General features: G+C 29.0%; 1 protein-coding gene across 1 annotated transcript; it reads left to right on the top strand.

Moving 5' to 3' along the window:
• The first annotated feature begins 2,800 nt into the window (after nucleotides 1–2,800).
• On the top strand, nucleotides 2,801–6,356 carry LOC136086115 (uncharacterized). Its single transcript, XM_065808386.1, has 5 exons — nucleotides 2,801–3,820; nucleotides 4,237–4,567; nucleotides 4,684–4,911; nucleotides 5,048–5,186; nucleotides 5,960–6,356. Exons 1-5 carry the CDS (start codon nucleotides 2,902–2,904, stop codon nucleotides 6,185–6,187), a joined length of 1,845 nt encoding a protein of 614 aa, XP_065664458.1. The 5' UTR covers nucleotides 2,801–2,901; the 3' UTR covers nucleotides 6,188–6,356.
• The last annotated feature ends 13,963 nt before the right edge of the window (nucleotides 6,357–20,319 follow it).

Consider the following 20,319-nt stretch of genomic DNA (forward strand, 5'->3'; position numbering starts at 1 on the left):
ACATGTAAATTAAATTAAATTATTTACATTAAATTAAATACATGTAAGATTTAATCGAATAAGAAATTTGAAAAAACTTAACTATAGTTTAAACGATACATTACCAGGAAATTTTCATCATGATGTATTTAGACTGCCAATGTAAATTTTTAGTATCGTATATAAACAAAAATGAATATCTCAACCAGATTAGAATTTGACAAAAAAGAGTAAATACATTTAAATTAACTTTATGCGACTTACCCAAGTATTTTGCAGAAAAAATATTTTAGATATGAAAACTCATTTACAAATGACTAGCAAATAAAAATTTATATTAAACCAATTTTACTCAGGAATATTTTGAAGAAAACTTTATTAAAATAAAAAGTTTTAAACATTATGATGTAGAATAACAATACATTTTACTTCCGCTCCAAAATCTTCATTCTGTATGATCCTTAAAGTTTTTAATAAAAAACATGCATAAATATAGATGGTTCGCAAGAGATTTAGATCAGAAACAGCTATTTTCTTTTTTATAACTTGAAAAATTTTATTTGACTTTTTATTAATAGCGTTCAAAAAATTTTTTAAATTTTAGAATATAGTTTTTATAGCTATTTCAAACTTTGTTTTTAGTTACTATTACTTTCGTAGTCTTGTTTTATGTACATCTGTCATTGTTTCATTTATATCTATCGCTTTTGACGTTGACGTTTTGACGTCTGTCGTTTTTGTCGTTGTTCAGCCTGTTGGTTTTATCGTTGTTATGCCTGTGTCCGCCGGTTTCGCTGTTCCTTTTTTTTAATTAACATTTGTTAAACCTAAAAGAGCCTTAATGGGGCAGCAACTAGCTGATTCTTATATACAATATTGAGGTCAATTTTTAGCGATAAGTTGCTGGAGATCATGTAAGCTCCTGTAGGTAAAGAGAAATCAATGGGCCTTTTGCATAATCATTTGACAATTAGCAATATTAGCGCTGTTATCTTTCGCGCGATAAATTTGAGTCCTTTAACCATGGAAGTTTTATAGATTGAAGTGCAACGCCATTGAAATTCCTAAAACAATGCGTGAAATCATTTGTTCAAAATACAATAGTCGTAAACAATTTCACTTAAGTCAGACGGCGCTTCTGAAGGGGTAGGTACAATCGGCTGAGCAGAGCAGATTGGCTGAGCAGATCATAAATAGTGCGGACGGCAAGGAACAGCATTTTTAATAAAAAATAGTATTTTTAGTGTCAAGCGTGAGCGTATTATGGCGATACTAGTACTTACAAATGTTTCAACTCATTTAAATTATTATTTTTGTCTTATATCTTCAAGTGTAAGTGTATTATGTAATGGCGATACCAATACTTACAAATATTCTGTCTCATTTAAAAATAGAAGTTATTGCTGAACTTATTACCAAAAGCGACATTAATACAAGGTCAACACTGCTCAACAAGCCGAAGTCAGGAGAAGTGTATGTCGCTCAAGTGAACAATGGGATAGGTCATAAACACCTAAGATTTTTTTGTAATTAAATAAACTTTAATAAAGCTAATAACGATAAAATAAATAATGATACTTTATACACTTTCTTAAATCGTTTATAAGCAACTCTCAATAAGCCAGGTTTAACTAGGATGTGCTTCTTTACAGACTTACAGATTATCTATATAGCAAATTTGATCATACCTGGATTACTTCAGCATTGTTGCCAACAATGCTGAAGTAATCCAGTGGCATTATACCAACAATGTTGGTATAATGCCAAATAATAAAAAGGTAAATAACCAGATAATTAAAGAAAAAACTTTATAAGTATACTTAATAAGTTGTTTATGTTTTCCTAGACTTCAACCACTTGAACCAACTTGAAAGTGTATAATGAGTATATTTGCACTTATAATATAAAAGTTAATTGTAAATATAAGTGTTTAAAAATACTCATGTAATAATTTATGAAGTAGTTATGTAACTCCATAGCTTTTTAGTTTCTGCTCATAAAAGTTACTTTATTAGAGAAATTGCATAGCTTGAATCCTCATTCCCACTTTTAATACTTTTTGCCTAGGAGCCGGGGAAAGTGAATGGTCAAAATGTCCAATATAAATTAGCTGCACAATAGCTTTAGCTTTATAGCTATAACGAAGATGCACAATAGCTCTAGATGGTTATTTAAGGACCATGATATGCATCTAAAAAGCAATGTTTCAACCACATTTGCATTTAACAAATGTTTTGGTGTTGCATATCATATTTACATTTTAAGTTTAGTCTATAGTAATTGGATATTTAAGAAAATGTAAGATGATATAGTAGCATTTTATTTTTTTAATATTAGTTTGGGTGATCAAGGTTTTCAACTCTTGTCCTCCTTTTCCTACACATAATAAAATAAAGATTTTGAATAATTTTTTTCCTTCTCTTTCATCCTTAGGGCTAAGGCTACTCACCTACCTTATTTTTTGTAATTATTTGTTCTGTTTGTTTTGAAAAACTTTTTTAATTTCATTTATTAGATGACTGGCGCGCTGATGGATATAGATGAAAACAAACTGGATGCTGTAAAATTCCACGTGGTTCGCCAGTTTATTCAAAGCTCCACTATGCCACAGTGACATCTACTGGAACATCAACTGTATTTCAGAAGTTTGTTTATAAAGATTTGTGTCAAAAAGATGTTGTTGTTATTCATTATATGGGAAACCATCACCTTGCTGTCTTTATGCCACATGGTAATCTTTGCAAATATTATTTAATAACAGTTCTATCTTATGTTTGTTTAAAAGATATTTTTCATAAATTTCTAATATCTAATTAAATTATATTTTATTGCATTTTAGGAAACTCTAAAAAAGCTATTAATTTCCTAACAACAGCTTCATCAGTGCGAAGTGCTATTGTTGAATCAAAGAATTACAAAGAAATGCTTATTGATGTCAAAGATGAGCCCATACAGTTTCAACCTAGAAATCCTAGACAATTCAAGTATATAAGGAGTGTTGATTCTTTTGTTACTCTTCACGAACTAGCTTATATGATGCCTGGATTTGTGTGGACAATCTCTACTTACCCGGACTTGGCTGTATCATTTGGAATACAAAAATCCATAGAACAACTTGTGATGTGTTCTCAAGTATTTCTTTCTTATGATACAACTTTTAATTTAGGGGATTTTTATTTATCTATTTTAGTGGCACAAATGAGTTATTTTGTGGAAAAACCATGTATGCCTATAGCCTTTTTATTACACGATCGAAAATTTGATATAGTCCATAAATTTTTTTTCAAAACTCTCAAAACGAAACTCCCAATTTTAAATAATGTTGTAATAGTAACAGATGGAGAGAGTGGTCTAAGCAAGGCTATTGAAAAAGCATTACCAAAATGGAATCTTGTAACTTGCTCTAACCATATTTTGTCAGATATTGAGATATGGTTGAAGAAGCATAATGCTGGAAAACAAGAAATAAGTGTATACAAATCTCAAGTCCAGGAACTTTTACAGTGTGAAAGTGAAAGCCAGCTCCAAATGAAGATTGATACATTGAAGCTTTCTTGGAGTGAAGCCTTTGTTGTTTATTTTGAAAACCACTTGAGCGCTCGTATTTCTATAGCTTTTATTGGCTATTTGAGATCAGTTGGATTAATTGAAGGTTTAGTTACAAACAATATATCTGAATCTTTAAACGCTCTAATAAAGAGATTTCAGGAATGGGAGGAGGCACCAGTTGATGCTATGCTTATAGCAATGCACCGTTTACAAACTTTTTATCTCACCGAAATTAAACGCAGCTTCAGTGGCTTTGGACCATACACTCTCAATGAAAATACTCACCTGTCTAGTATGTATTTAAATCATGTTTTAAACTTATTTATGATTTTTGTGGTCACTTATTGTTGCTATTTTTGCAGTCGTTTTTCTATCGTGCAATAGCACATTACATTCATCATCATAATCTATACAACATATCAGGTGTGTAATTTTATGTCTTACTTGAGTGGCCCACTATAATAATCAACAGTGCTGTAATTTATTGTCTATTTTAATTAAAATCCGCTGCTTTTTATAACGTTTAGTAAAATTAAATAGTGCACTGTAGTGTATTTAATTTTAAACCTAGTATTTTTTTTAAAAAGATTTAATTATTTTTTAAAGGTTTCTTTTAAATAATCACAAGTAATGAAATCATTAAGGTACCAGATGACCATGAAAGTACACCCCTGCATATTCATTACCTTAAATTATTCTCTGTTTCAGTTAACATTGATGAAGTACCTAAATTGGAAGATCCTGAGCTCGTTATTGCGGAGCTGCAAGCAGCAGCCAATGTATCATTGAAACAGCTTGTACCACCATCGATTAGTGTCCTTTCTAACATGCTGAAAGTAGTTCATAATCCAAGCATCAAAGTCTTTACAGTCTCTGGACCAGATGGCAATGCACATGTGGTGAAATTATTTCCAAAAGAAAGTTGCACATGCCCTTCTTCAACAATGTGCTGTCATGTACTGGGAGTCAAACGTAGCATAGGTGTTGAGTGTAGTGAAAGGCGAGTTTTGAATTTGACCAAGTTGCGAGGCAATTCACGGTAATTTTACTAATTTCTGTAGCAAGTTTATTTAATTTTTGTTTGATTACATTCTAGTTAGACTTTTTTTCTCTCTAAAATCTATTAAATTCGTAAAATAACTCTTTTTTTTTTAGAAAAAAAGGTGACAAAAAATCGGGAAGGAAGAAACCAAGACCAGGAGATATTAACTTTATCCCTGCACCTGATGCAATTGGTGCAATTAATAATTTGGACTTGAGTAGGTTTGATGACTTTTCCTTAATACAAAATAATGACGCAAAAGTGTCTCCAACTTTAGTTGGTATTGATTATTTAAACGCTGATAATATTTCTACAGCAATCCCATTAGCGAAATCTAAAATGTATTTTTTGGTTTTGTATTTTTACATTTACAATTGTCTCATTCTTTTTTTTAATATTCAAGTGTTGTTCTTATTTTTAAAGTTTCTTTTTAAACATATATATTGTTTTTCTGTTAAATATGTTATTGTTTTTAAGGAAGCAAAATCAATTAAAATTGGTTGATGCATATGTACCAAAGAAAAGACAACCCTCTGCCTCTTTAGTTTCATCTGATTTTCAGTCGTTACTTTATTCAGATGTGATACCAATTGTTAATGTTGAATTGGAGTGTATTGTAAGTGATGCAATTCTATTTATTCATTTTTCAGATTCTAAGTATATCTGTGTTTATTTTCATCAGCTAGCAAGGCACTAGTTTAAATTAACTATGTGCTTAATTGCACATTGGGTTTGTGTGTTGCTTACTAAGCAACACACACTGTGTGCAATGTTTACAAAGTATGTGTATTTAACAGATATCAAGCGTTTACACCAAGCGGCAGCAGGGTATGAAGTTTTTGTCACAGCATAATAATATTTACAAAATTCTGTTGTTGTTAACTAAGTTGTTTATAACAGCTATACTATTGTTCTTAACAAATGTTGGTTGTTATAACAAGTTTTATCAAGAAGTGCACCAAATAAGAATTCAAATTGAAGTGTTCTTCAATTTGAAACTTGTATGTATAATTGAAATCTATAAATGGTTAAAAAATCAATATATTTCTAAAATAGTTATTACACTTCATGAAGATATCATGATATCTAATCAGTTTATAACATGGTATATAATCCGTTTGCTAATTATACTAACAATGTCATTATGAATTATAATATTAAATATTAATAATAACATTCATACTAAGCTACATCCTAATGTCACTAAACTTATGTCACTAGACTAAGCAATCACACTAAGCATTGTTAATCATATATTTTGCTGGAGGTAAAAATAGCATTAGTAGTATCAAATAGTTACAATAATAGAACTGACATTGGTTTGCTAAACGTATTCTCAATGTGTTTTTCAGTTTTAATAATATAAACCAATAATATTTTGTTTTCTAGGTTCCAGTTGATGTAGACGATTGGCTTCAATTTAATACAACGAGTGTTAGCATTGCTGATCGTAATCTAATCACAAGTCAAGATGGCCTTCTCAATGATAAGGTTATTTATGCTGCAATGATTTTGTGTAAACAACAGTTCCCCGATGTTGACGGTTTAGAGGACCCAATTCTGTGTTTTGCAGGTCAGTGTAACAGTGTTCCGCTTTCAAAACGTGGTTATGTTTAAATTTGTAATGATGAAACCAAAGGAAATTGGATAACTGTTGCCTACCAGCATTGCAAAGATGGTAAAATAAACATCTATTGCAGTTTACAGCTAATTCCTAGCAAAGAGTGTACACATTCAATTTCAAAATTTGCTCGTATACAGTGTGCAGTGATGGAGCTCCATATTAACAATGTATCCCAAATATTGCCAAATCGGTTAATTGCTTTTTAAGTTTGTAGTGTATTTTACTATTATATATATATATATATATATATATATATATATATATATATATATATATATATATATATAAATATATATATATATATATATATATATATATATTATGCGGTAGTGGTGTAGTGGTAAGAGCGCTCGCTTTGTGTGCGAGAGGTTCGGAGTTCGACTCCCACCACGTCCCTGGAAGTACCGCGCTCAACTTAGTTTATCCGCGCAGCGGACTTGCTTGTCAAGGTTCGTGTTTCGGATTAAAGAGTTGCGAGAGGGTTGCACCACGAACAAAAAAAAAAGTAACCTCCCCGATTGTAGTGGCCCCCTCGGGCCTTAAGGAAGGTGAATTATCGAAAAAAAAAATATAAACCCTTTTTTTTAAAGTTTCGGTTCATTGATATCTATTGTTGGAGTTCGGTTATGTCTTCAAGCACAGTGCGGGTTCGGTTCGGTTCGATATCAACACACCTGTTTTTTTGTTAGTTACAAAGCTTTACATTTACAATAATGAAACACAAATAAATTTAAGTAAAATTAAGTAGTTAAAGCATTTCAAATTATTTCAAATAGTCTTTAACTAATGCAACTTTAACTAAAACACAAAGTATCAGTATCAGTTGCAAAAATAGCCAACAACTTTCTAGCAAACAATGCTATCGTCTGCAGCGTTTGTTCACGGTCATTGTCTTTCAGAATTGTAATACATATATATCACATAATAAACGGCTGATCATTATTCGGCTGATCACACATATATCACATAATATTCGGCTCATCACACATATATCACATAATATTCGGCTGATCATTATTCGGCTGTTCACACATATATCACATAACATTCGGCTGATCAATCATATATCACATAATATTTCGCTGATCACACATATATCACATAATATTCGGCTGATCATTATTCGGCTGATCACACATATATCACATAATGTTCGGCTCATCACACATATATCACATAATATTCGGCTGATCATTATTCGGCTGATCACACATATATCACATAATATTCGGCTCATCACACATTTATCATATAATATTCGGCTGATCATTATTCGGCTGATCACCCTATATCACATAATATTCGGCTGATCACACATATATCAAATAGAACTCGGCTAATCACACATATGTCACATAACATTCGGCTGATCACACATATATCATATAATAATTGGCTGATCACACATATATCACATAATATTCGGCTGATCACACATATATCGCATAGTACTCGGCTGATCACACATATATCACATAACATTCGGGTGATCACACATATATCACATAATATTTGGCTGATCACACATATATCACATAACATTCGGCTGATCACACATATATCACATAATATTAGGCTGATCATTATTCAGCTGATCACACATATATCACATAATATTCGGCTGATCACACATATATCACATTATATTCGGCTGATCATTATTCGGCTGATCACAAATATTTCACATAATTTTCGACTGATCACACATATATCACATAATATTCGGCTGATCACATATATATCACATAATATTTGGCTGATCACACATATATCACATAATATTCGGCTGATCACACATATATCAAATAATATTCGGCTTATCATTATTCGGCTGATCACCCATATATCACATAACATTCGGCTGATCACACATATATCACATAATATTCGGCTGATCACACATATATCACATTATATTCGGCTGTTCATTATTCGGCTGATCACAAATGTATCGCGTAATATTCGGCTGATCTCACATATACCACATAATATTCGGCTGATCACACATATATCACATAATATTCGGCTGATCATTATTCGGCTGATCACACATATATCACATAACATTCGGCTGATCACACATATATCACATAATATTCGGCTGATCACACATATATCACATTATATTCGGCTGATCATTATTGGGCTGATCACACATATATCAAATAATATTCGGCTGATCACACATAGATCACATTATATTCGGTTGATCATTATTCGGCTGATCACAAATATATCACATAATATTCGGCTGATCACAAATATATTACATAATATTTGGCTCATCACACATATATCACATAACATTCGGCTGATCACACATATATCACATAATATTCGGCTGATCACACAAAGTTCGGCTGATTAATTTAATAATCTGCTCAGCTGTTGGTACTATATGAATGATCTGCTCAGCCAATCTGCTCTGCTCAGATGATTGTGCCTACCCCTTCTGAAGTATGAAAACACTAAACTCGCTACTCGAATTTTTTCGATAAATTTTCTAAAATTAATCAAATTTTTTTTTATAAAAAGACTTTGGGGTTCACCTTGCAGATGTTTATATTGTGTTTTGATATTAGAAAAAATAAATATAATAATGAAAATAATAATAGTAATTGTTTTGTGCATCAAGTTTATGCAATTTACAACAAAATTTTATTTGTATATAATTATATATACATATACAAAAAGTTCTAAAAAAGGTTTAATTTTTAATTTATTAGATTTTGAAATTTATTCTGAATTAAAAATCTAAATTAACAGAAAATTTAAAATTAACCAAAACTAAAAAAATAAACCAACAAATTTAAGAGCCTAGTTAAATTTAAGTGCCCCGATTTATCAAAAAATTTGTTTTTAACTAAAACCCCTTTTTTGGTATCACATAATTAACTTTGTTTATTTTGTATGCAGAAACCATATTCTAAATTATTTAAGAACTATTTAAATATTATTTTTTTGTAGTGCACAAATTTATTTTAAAAATTTACTTAAAATATTTTGCCCCAAAAAACTGATGCGATGTAACGGTAATAGGTATTGGTTATCATTGTTATCGGATTAAAATGAGTAAATTATTAAATCAATAATTTTTAATAAAAAGTGATTCCCACCCTACCTCACTACGCCACTGTACCTAAATGTTTTTTAACCTTTAACAACTTTCGAGTAGTTTGACATAGGTAGAAAAATTAAAAAAGAATTAAAAACCGCCATTTTCATGTTTCATTGGAAATTGTTAGTTTGTTATCAATTTAACTATCATACGGACTAATCTTTTGAACGCTAAAAATATCTTGATGAAAATTAAAATCTGTTTAAAAATTTGATCTAATTTGTAGCAGAAATTTTATAATAAAAATTTGCTTTGATGTAAAAATAGGTAGACAGGGAAATTAGGTAAATATTTTTAAGTATATTTAGAGCGTAGCTGAACCCTGGCTAATCTCAACGAACTACACTATTTAAAACCAAATAGTTAATAATAAAGCATAAGATTGTTATTATTTGGATTTTTTTTTTAAATAAGCTACTTAAAATCGGTTTGTTTCAAAATCGGGAAAATTAGAGAAATTTCTTTGGTATCTTATAAATTGATACAAACTCTAATAATTGGCTCTAAGTCGAAATTTTAAAGTTCTACCTTTATAACTTTAAAAAAAATAATATTAGGGACTCGTTTAATGTTTCAAGATCTGTTTGCTACAGATCTAAGAATATTTTGAAAAATATTTTTAAATCAAAATAAATCCAGTGTTATTTCACTATTTAGTACACATTAATAAGATGTGAGCAAATATTTGTCAAAAATTTTGTTTTAAGAACCAACTTATAGAGATGCACAATAAAGAACAAAAATAAAAAGCTTACCGCAAAATTCTATTTAAGTTTCTAAACTAAATTCGTTTAAAAAAAGTTACCTTTTAAGTATACAAATAAGTTATGATATAAAATAGATAATTATAGCTCAAGTCATAATTGTTCAATTTTGATAACAATCATTTTGGAGCGGCTTTTTTCCTTGGCAGGGCAGAAAGTTTGACAAGTTAGTATTACTTGTCAGTAATACTAACTTGTCAAACTTTTTCCATGATAATTTCCGTAATTAAGTCGATCCATTGCCTACTATATCATACGGCCGTGTATGTTACATTTTTGAGGCCGATTCTAAGAGGCCTATTTATGCAACAACAAAAAACAGTGCAATATTAAAAAAAAACTTTTAATACATATTATATTAATATATATATATTATATATATATATATATATATATATATATATATATATATATATATATATATATATATATATATATATATATATATATATATATATATATATATATATATATATATATATATATATATATATATATATATATAATATATATATATATATTATATATATATATATATATATATATATATATATATATATATATATATATATATACATATATATGTATATATATATATATATATATTTATATACATATATATGCTATTTTAGACAATTTAATATTATTGACATTGCTGAATATCATGGTTAACAAGTGTGTCGCATATGACTGTAAAACTAGATAGAACAGTTCTTTTGGAAGATATAAAAGTTGCTTCTATTCATTTTCCGTTGAAAAATCAACAGTTGCTAAATTATTGGGTTCGTTTTGTAAACCGCATTTACTAAATTCTGTCTTATGTAAAAAGCATTTAAATTAAAAGTACATTATTCGAGATATAAAATATAAGTATAATTGGAACTTAAACACTATTGCTGAAATTTTGTCAAGCAAATGCTAAACGGCCTACCACACTACTATCACCTATTGCTTTAAGAAGTCCTCCTAAAACTCGTATTTATCAAGGAGATGAACTTAGTCTTTTTCTAAAAATGATAAAATAACAAACCGAACAAATTAAACAGTAAACATTCACCAAAAGGTTTTCAATTTAAAAAACATCTTAATTGTGTTATTTATTACAATTTAAAATTTGATTGTTTACACATTTTCCGTCGGTCCTTGAATCAATAATAATTGATCATTGTTTATGCTTTTTTATGCTTTGCAATAAAAAGGAAATAATGTTCCATTTCCTCCATGGTTAACTAAAGGTCGTAATGGCAATTTACCTAGTTTGAGTATGCTGAAAATCTTGCATTGTACTTAAAAAACATAGCCTCTGCTAATAGAAATATACTACTTGAAGAAATAAATAGTAGAATATACTATAAAGCAAAGGGTCAACTTCAATATTTTGCAGATAAGATCAGACATACTTTATTATTAATATATACATCTTAAAAAGCACATAAAATTTTAAATAACCGTTACCATTACCTTCAGTTTCTTTATTAAATATAAAAAAAAGGTGTAGTTAATGCAATAAAGGCTGTTAAGACGTTTCGTGAGAAAGGTTCATTACATGAAGATATTTAACTAATTGTAAATGCAAAAAAGCTTCAGAAACAGGTACAATATTGTAGTAGGGTCTATCTGGGTGCAGATGAAAATGGTACTCTGTACAAATGAGTTGTAGCATTTATGATTGTTAGTTTAAAGAAATCTATTCCTTATGTTATAAAAGCAGTATCTGAAGATACCATAAGTGGTAAATGGTTTTTGGTGCAAATATCAGATTCTATTAGTTTTCTTTCTCTGTCTATATTCGTGGAGTTTTTACTAACAATCATCAAGTAAATGTAAATGCATTTAGTTTGGTTCATTTCATATTTGGTAATCAGTCAAATTTAATTATTTATCATACTGATGGTCCGAATATTAAATTAATATTATTTTATGATAGTTTTCACATTGTTAAAAATATCAAAAATAATTTATTACACAGTAAAAAATTTGTCTTAGCATCATTTACATTTTATATAAAAATGACGTTTATAATTGCCCAGCTGGTTATATTAATTGAAGAGATTTTTATCTTCTACATTCTAAAGATGAACAAATTAAAGTAATTTAAAAATAATTAAAAATAATTTAAAAAATTTTTAAATAAATAAAAATAATTAAAAAAAAAACTCCAAAAATTACATATCAAAGTCTTCACCCTGATAATAAAAAGTAAATTGTTTCTCTTGCACTGTCGATTTTCGATGAATCAACAACTGCAATTTTTTAAAATTATTTTTTAGAACCAAATGACATTTCTGGTTTTTTAAGCATTTTTCAAAAATGGTGGACTGTTTCAAATTCAAAACAACAATTTAGTGCTAATAAACTTGGTAATGCAATTATTTTTCATGATGTTAAAACCACATTTTTAAGGTAACTAGCTGGTGGGATTGAACTTTGGCAGAAAACTCAATTTTTTACTTTATCAAAACAAACATCATCTGCTCTTATCACATCTCTGCGTTCTCAAGCGCGAGCTTATTGAAAAAGGATTTTTGCATGTGCTTACTTCATGATTTCAAAATGACTCTATAGAGCATAGATTTTCTCAATATCGACAGATGAGTGGTGGGATTTTCTCAATATCGACAGATGAGTGGTGGTATTTTCTCAATATCGACAGATGAGTGGTGGGATTTTCTCAATATCGACAGATGAGTGGTGGGATTTTCTCAATATCGACAGATGAGTGGTGGGATTTTCTCAACATCGACAGATGAGTGGTGGGATTTTCTCATTATCGACAGATGAGTGGTGGGATTTTCTCAATATTGACAGATGAGTGGTGGAATTTTCTCAATATCGACAGATGAGTGCTGGGATTTTCTCAATATCGACAGATGAGTGGTGGGATTTTCTCATTATCGACAGATGAGTGGTGGGATTTTCTCAATATTGACAGATGAGTGGCGGAATTTTCTCAATATCGACAGATGAGTGGTGGGATTTTCCCAATATCGACAGATGAGTGGTGGGATTTTCTCATTATCGACAGATGAGTGGCGGTATTTTCTCAATATCGACAGATGAGTGGTGGTATTTTCTCAACATCGACAGATGAGTGGTGGCATTTTATCAACATCGACATATGAGTGGTGGGATTTTCTCAATATCAACAGATGAGTGGTGGGATTTTCTCAATATCGACAGATGAGTGGTGGGATTTTCTCAATATCGACAGATGAGTGGTGGGATTTTCCCAATATCGACAGATGAGTGGTGGGATTTTCTCAATATCGACATATGAGTGGTGTGAGATTTCTAGTAAATTTAATAGAAGTTCAACATTCAGGAATTATTTTAGCATGTCAGACTTTAATTAAGGAGAATTTAAATTTTTGGGATGAAGATTTAAAGAATAATTATGACAACCCAATTAATGATGAATTACTAATAGCATTAGATTTAAACTCAAATGAGATATCAGAATTAACTCTTTTACCTGAAACAGAAGAAATTGCAACAACAATTGCTGGTTATATAGCAAAGAAATGGATAAAAAGAAGCACATGTAACGATTGCATTCTATGCTTGCTACAGATGCAAACTATACAAATACTTGTCCATATCTACAAATACTTTTACAAGATGGTCTTACTGTGCCTTTACTTTCACTTAAGAATTTCACATTTGGATGCTTTGCAGTCTTAGATAATTTTTCAAAATTAATAACTAAACAAGGTGCTAATGTCAAAAAATTTATCAAGCTTTGTTTTATGAAAATACTTTCTAACAGTTTTTTTTACTTGCAATTTACACAAAAATTGGGGGTTTCAGTTTGCTTCTAAAATTACAATTAATTTTTTTTTTAAATTAGGAGAAGGTAATCAATGCCACTGTACAAAAAGATGCTGTTAAAAATTTTTAAAGTAGACAAAGAGAAAATTACACATATAAAAAAACAAAAAACATAAATATATAATAACATGAAAAAATATATAAAAGAACACAAATGTCAACCTTTTTTTTGTAAGTTCCCAGTGTTGTCAATTTAAATGTGTAATATACAAATATATAAAAATATATATTATAAATACAAATATATATTTAATATACATAGATATATATGTTTATAAATACACAAATCGCATGTATAAAAACACAAAACTCCAATTAATTGTGAATACTTTTTACTCCTAATATTATATTGGTATTCGTAATAATATATTATTACCATCTAATTAGTCTAGACAAGATATAATAATGTTTTCTCTATAGTTGCGCAGCCAGTCTTTTTTTATATATAGGCCTCTTAGAATCGGCCTCTAAAATGTAACATACACGGCCGTGTAATATAGGCCGTGGTCGATCACTAGCAATATTCAAACCTAAAAAATTCAAATACCAAGATCATTAAAGAAAACACTTTTTACTCTTTTTGATTTAGAAAAGTATGCAACCTTACTTCTACAGCTAATTTTAGAAGCAATTTTGTTTGTGAATAAATTAAATATGTTCTTCTCTGAATTTATGCCTAATTTAAAGACCAACAAGATCATAAAACATGCTAAGATCCCATTCATAAACATTTAATGTAACCACATCATCACAAGATCTTATATAAAAAAAAATCTTATATAAAAAAAAAGGATTTAATGACTTAAAATTTTAAGATTCATAAAATCATATTTATGTAAGATAAAAAAAAAAAATGATCATCACAATCATGATTGTCCCAACCACATCATAATCATCATGATAATCATTGCCATCATATCATATCATCATCATTTTTCTTTATTAATACTTTAATTTAAGTAAATAAACAAAAATAATTTTGCCTAAAATGGTGTTGTTAAACAACAACAAAATTTATGAATATAAAAGAATAAAAAAAAAAAAATTGAGACATTAGCTTTAACATCAAATATCTCCAATAAATACTGCTAACCATAAAATTTTTGTAATAAACTGTGAACCAGAGAGACCGCCAGGTTTTATGTCGTGTCACTCAACCAAAACTTTTTTTATTAGTTTAGTATTAGTTTATATTGATCATTAAAAATGTTTTTTAAATCAAAATCGCGTCTTAACATGTTAAAAATGATAATTAAAAACCTTAAATAAATGCTTCAAAAAGCTACTAAAAAATCGGTAAAAAAAAGTCGTCGTAATGACGACAAAAATTGCGGGTAATGAAAAAGCGTAAGTCTTATGCAAGAATAACATTAAACAACGGGTGTCTTCTATCAAGTGATACAAATAACTTTTACTTATACTTATTTAAGAATCAAATACTGTGAAATCAATTTAAAAAAAAAATCAAAAAAACGTTTACAATAACTTTTTCTGAAGATTGCATTTTAAATTACATTTTTCTCAAAATTAGATATTTTTTAAAAAACCATGTCATTTGAAACAAGACACCCGTGTTATTTTTAGGATTTAATTAATGTTTTAATCATTAGCTAAAAATTATTTAAAAAATAAAAATATTTTCTAAACTCAATAACTTTATTAAAGTGTTATTACAAAGTAAGGCTATTAATCTCTAAAAAATTTATTGTTTTTTTTTTACCTTTTTATTAAAAAAACCATACCACTATTTATATTAAATCGTTTATTGTAATGAAGCATTTATCTTTATATATTTATGTATTTAAATACCACTTTTGAAGGTTGAATGGAAAACGCTGACCAGGAATTCAGCTTCAATACTCCAAAGTAGTGAAACAGAACCAATCATATCTTCTTCACCAGATAACTTAAAGCTCTGTGGAAAATGTTTCTCAATGTTAGCACCTGGACACACCCACAACTGTTCTTCTTCAGTTGCTGTAACAAACTTGATCTCTCTTGTTAAGAGTTTGGGAAGCATTCAAGCTGAACAAGTTGCTTCAGCTTTATTAAAAGATAAGATGAAAGCTGACTGCATTCCAAAAGGAGCAACTTTTTCTTTATCAACTGGTGCAAACCCATTGGTTGTAGCTGTTGGATGTCCTGCCAATAAGGCAAATCGAAAAACAGTAAAATAAATATCTTTACAGGTTATAAAAGAACTTCAAGTAATATTGGAACTTTCTATTAACGACATCAAAAAGTTAATATCTTCTCTTCGGAAGGGATTAGGGAATAAGACTGCTGTAGAACCTAATAATTTTGGCAAATTGAATGATCTTGAGGAATCCCTATCACATTTTTATAATGTAGAAAAGGTAATTTATAAGTATTAATCACAAAAGTGCACTTTCAGAAAGTTCTAACCTTTTGTATGAATATATTTTATATGTAAAGAGAAAGAAATCCTCCACCATGAGTTTGTAATGACATACAAATATTGTATCTACGCAATGTGAAACCATTATAAGTTAAGCAATTTTTTTTTTAAACTAAGTGCAGCTAATATTAAATTGACTATAATATAAATTAGAAATTATTGATATCTTTTTTGTGTAATATGCATTTAATTTTTTTTTGTGTTAAAGCTTTAATCCCTAAGTTTTCCCAATCTGGAGATGCTTCAACAAGTCGTTGAATGTGAAGGCTATTTTTTAGTGTATAAATAAATAATGACATTATTTAAATATTTTTAGAGATAGGTTTCCTAGACAGTGAAAATGGAAAAGTTTCAAAGGATCTTGTGTATGTTCAAGAGGCATCAACTTTTATACTGAATTTGATAAATCAACGTGCTCTAGACCTTCATTCAGCATTTGTACAAATTTCTATGGATGGTGGAGGATCTTTTTTGAAAGTTATAATCAATGTCTTTGATGCAAATGAAAGTAAAAAGTCTGCAATTCACATGAATAGTGGTGTTCAGCGTTGTCAAATTCTTGCAATAGTTGAAGATATTCCTGATACAAACCATAACTCAAGAATAATATTAGAAAAACTCAATATGCAAGATGTCAAGTTTTTTGCAGCATTTGATTTAAAGTGTGCCAACGCTGTGTTTGGTCTGTCAAGCCATGCAGGAAAAAGAGCTTGCCTGTGGTGTGAAGGGTTGAGAAATGAAGAGTGTGGAAAACTAAGAACTCTTGGGAGTCTAGATTATTGGATTAATGAAAAATATGTTGTGGAAAATAACTCCAAGAAATCTAACATGCAACATTATATGAATGTGATATATCCAAGGATTCTCTACCTAGAGGAGAATCCAGATACTCTAATCCAGCATTTAATACCACCTCCTGGATTGCATCTTTTGATTGGAGCTGTATCTACTTTAGGATGTCTGCTTATAGATATTTGGCATGAATTTGATGACTGGCTTGATGATGAGAAGCTATTCATTCTAAATTTAAGCCTGCATAGGGTATATTCAAACTTGGTATTTAAATAAATAATTATATAAAGTTTAATGCTTCATTACAATGAACAATGAAATTTTACTGTTTTTCGATTTGCCTTATTGGCAGGACATCCAACAGCTACAACCAATGGGTTTGCACCAGTTGATAAAGAAAAAGTTGCTCCTTTTGGAATGCAGTCAGCTTTCATCTTATCTTTTAATAAAGCTGAAGCAACTTGTTCAGCTTGAATGCTTCCCAAACTCTTAACAAGAGAGATCAAGTTTGTTACAGCAACTGAAGAAGAACAGTTGTGGGTGTGTCCAGGTGCTAACATTGAGAAACATTTTCCACAGAGCTTTAAGTTATCTGGTGAAGAAGATATGATTGGTTCTGTTTCACTACTTTGGAGTATTGAAGCTGAATTCCTGGTCAGCGTTTTCCATTCAACCTTCAAAAGTGGTATTTAAATACATAAATATATAAAGATAAATGCTTCATTACAATAAACGATTTAATATAAATAGTGGTATGGTTTTTTTAATAAAAAGGTAAAAAAAAAACAATAAATTTTTTAGAGATTAATAGCCTTACTTTGTAATAACACTTTAATAAAGTTATTGAGTTTAGAAAATATTTTTATTTTTTAAATATGAGAATTACCTTTGATACTCTCTCTCCCCACGAGCCTCTAGGTTTATTTCCCGACTTCATCAAGTAAAGGTTTCTTCTACAACTAGAGAAAACTACAGTTGGGTAATTACAAATTTCAAGGGAATACCCAGGATATATATATACAGCTTCATCAGATCTCCTATTGTAGAATTTACAGGGTATAAAGACTTGGACCTCGCTCCAAAAAATTCCCAGCAGCAGCAAAAGTCATTTCGTTCAAAGACAGCAGTCGATGAGCTAGCAATAGCTATTTTCGTTTATTAAACAAAATTTAAATGAAAATGGCTGCTGCTAGCTAATGATTAAAACATTAATTAAATCCTAAAAATAACACGGGTGTCTTGTTTCAAATGACATGGTTTTTAAAAAAATATCTAATTTTGAGAAAAATGTAATTTAAAATGCAATCTTCAGAAAAAGTTATTGTAAACGTTTTTTTGATTTTTTTTTTAAATTGATTTCACAGTATTTGATTCTTAAATAAGTATAAGTAAAAGTTATTTGTATCACTTGATAGAATACTAAACTAATGAAAAACGTTTTGGTTGAGTGACACGACATAAAACCTGGCGGTCTCTCTTGTTCACAGTGAATTCTTAACAAGATGAATCATAAACGATTAACAATTTGTATTAATATCTGCTACCATAGAGTGAAATTTTAATTTAAAAAATGGATTCTTTTTTCAGAATATGTTAAAACTTTGGAATCTCTTTAAAGTTACTAGAAGCAAAAGATCCAAATGCATGTCAGAAGGATGAAAATATCCCTCTAATAAACAATTAAATATTTTGTCAAAGTTTCAAATTTATTTTTAAACTCATCAAAAGTGCCATTTCAGTTAGATCAACTTTTTTAGTTGCATTGAATACAAGAAAACTTTTGATTTTCATCTTATCAAACACAAAAGAAAAATTTTCTCATAGTCTTTTAGATTTTAAACATTTCCATTTAAAGTTATCCTTAACACAACATCAGTATTATACCACATCCTTGTCGATGAAATTTATGTGCTTCGAAAGAGTATTTTTACAAAGAAGTTACATAAATACTGACTAGCTTAAGTGTTTGTATGTCTCCGGGCATATTAGACAAATGCTTTAACACGATCTTGGAGCTCTTGCTAATTGGTTGAAAACTATTTTAAGAAGACATTCCCTCAAAACTTTGTAAGTATCAACACCAAAGATCAGCTTATCATATTTGATCAGCTGATTTAGGGATCGTCCATAAAGTACGTACGCTCGGAGGGGAAGAGGAGGTCGACAAATGGCGTATATGAGATGGGAGGGCAGTGGGTCAATTATAAAAGAAAGGAGACACTAAATTAAAAAAAAATATAATAAAATGTTAGATAAATAGGTTAAAAGCGTAGGTACTTTTAAGATGGTGGAGGGTACTCAAAAAAGCGTATTGCGAATTGCGGAAGAAGGTGTATTAATGTACAAATTTCTTATATATTTGGTTTTGCAATGCAAGCATCATATTGAGATATCTTATTAAAACTGGAAAAATTTGTTTACTGTAAAAAGCTTACTGTAAGAAGTTTGTTTAATATACTGCAATAAGATTTTGAAGCAATTTTTTCATTATCTTTCAAATCCTAATTTTTAATAAAAACGTACTTATTTGTTTTAGAACTGAATTATTAGCAGTTATTGAAAAATAGAAAAAAATTTAAGTAAAGAGTTTTAAAAAAATTGAAGTTGCAATATTATCGGAATAAAAAATTTAAAATTAACATTTTTCAACTTTTTCCAATTAATGTTTCAGTAAATTTTTGTTGCTTAAACATAAAATACAATAATTTATTTTTTAGTAGTTTTGAAGGATTCTTAGTATCACTGTCACTGTCACATTTACTTCGATACAATTTTTATATTTTATAATCATTAATTCACATTAACATATTAAATAAAAAAGTTTTAAAAGTTGTTCCTGTAAAAACAAACAGAATTGAGTTTAAACATCTCAAATATATATATATATATATATATATATATATATATATATATATATATATATATATATATATATATATATATATATATATATATATATGAGTAAATGTTCCAGGTAACAAAAAAAAAAAATATTCAAACTAAGATGAGTAAAATATATTTATTATTTAAATTTTGACAAATATTTAAAAAATTTCTTCTCACAGAAGGCCACATTAGTACATCAAGTTTTAATAAAAAGTGGTTTTTTATTAAAACTTGATGTACTAATGTGTCTTAAAATATTTTTCGGTTGGCGTTGTGATAGTACAATAGAAGAGTTTTCAAAAACTGATTTTAATTTAT

The sequence above is a fragment of the Hydra vulgaris genome, chromosome 10 (genome assembly GCF_038396675.1).
Source record: "Hydra vulgaris chromosome 10, alternate assembly HydraT2T_AEP".
Taxonomy (NCBI): domain Eukaryota; kingdom Metazoa; phylum Cnidaria; class Hydrozoa; order Anthoathecata; family Hydridae; genus Hydra; species Hydra vulgaris.

Excerpts from the sequence above, each read along its gene's own strand:
- LOC136086115 (XM_065808386.1), top strand. The coding sequence starts at position 2,902 with ATGCTTATTGATGTCAAAGATGAGCCCATACAGTTTCAACCTAGAAAT. Across the intron at positions 3,821-4,236 it reads TGAAAATACTCACCTGTCTA|TTAACATTGATGAAGTACCT; the intron begins GTATGTATTTAA and ends TCTCTGTTTCAG. Across the intron at positions 4,568-4,683 it reads AAGTTGCGAGGCAATTCACG|AAAAAAAGGTGACAAAAAAT; the intron begins GTAATTTTACTA and ends TTTTTTTTTTAG.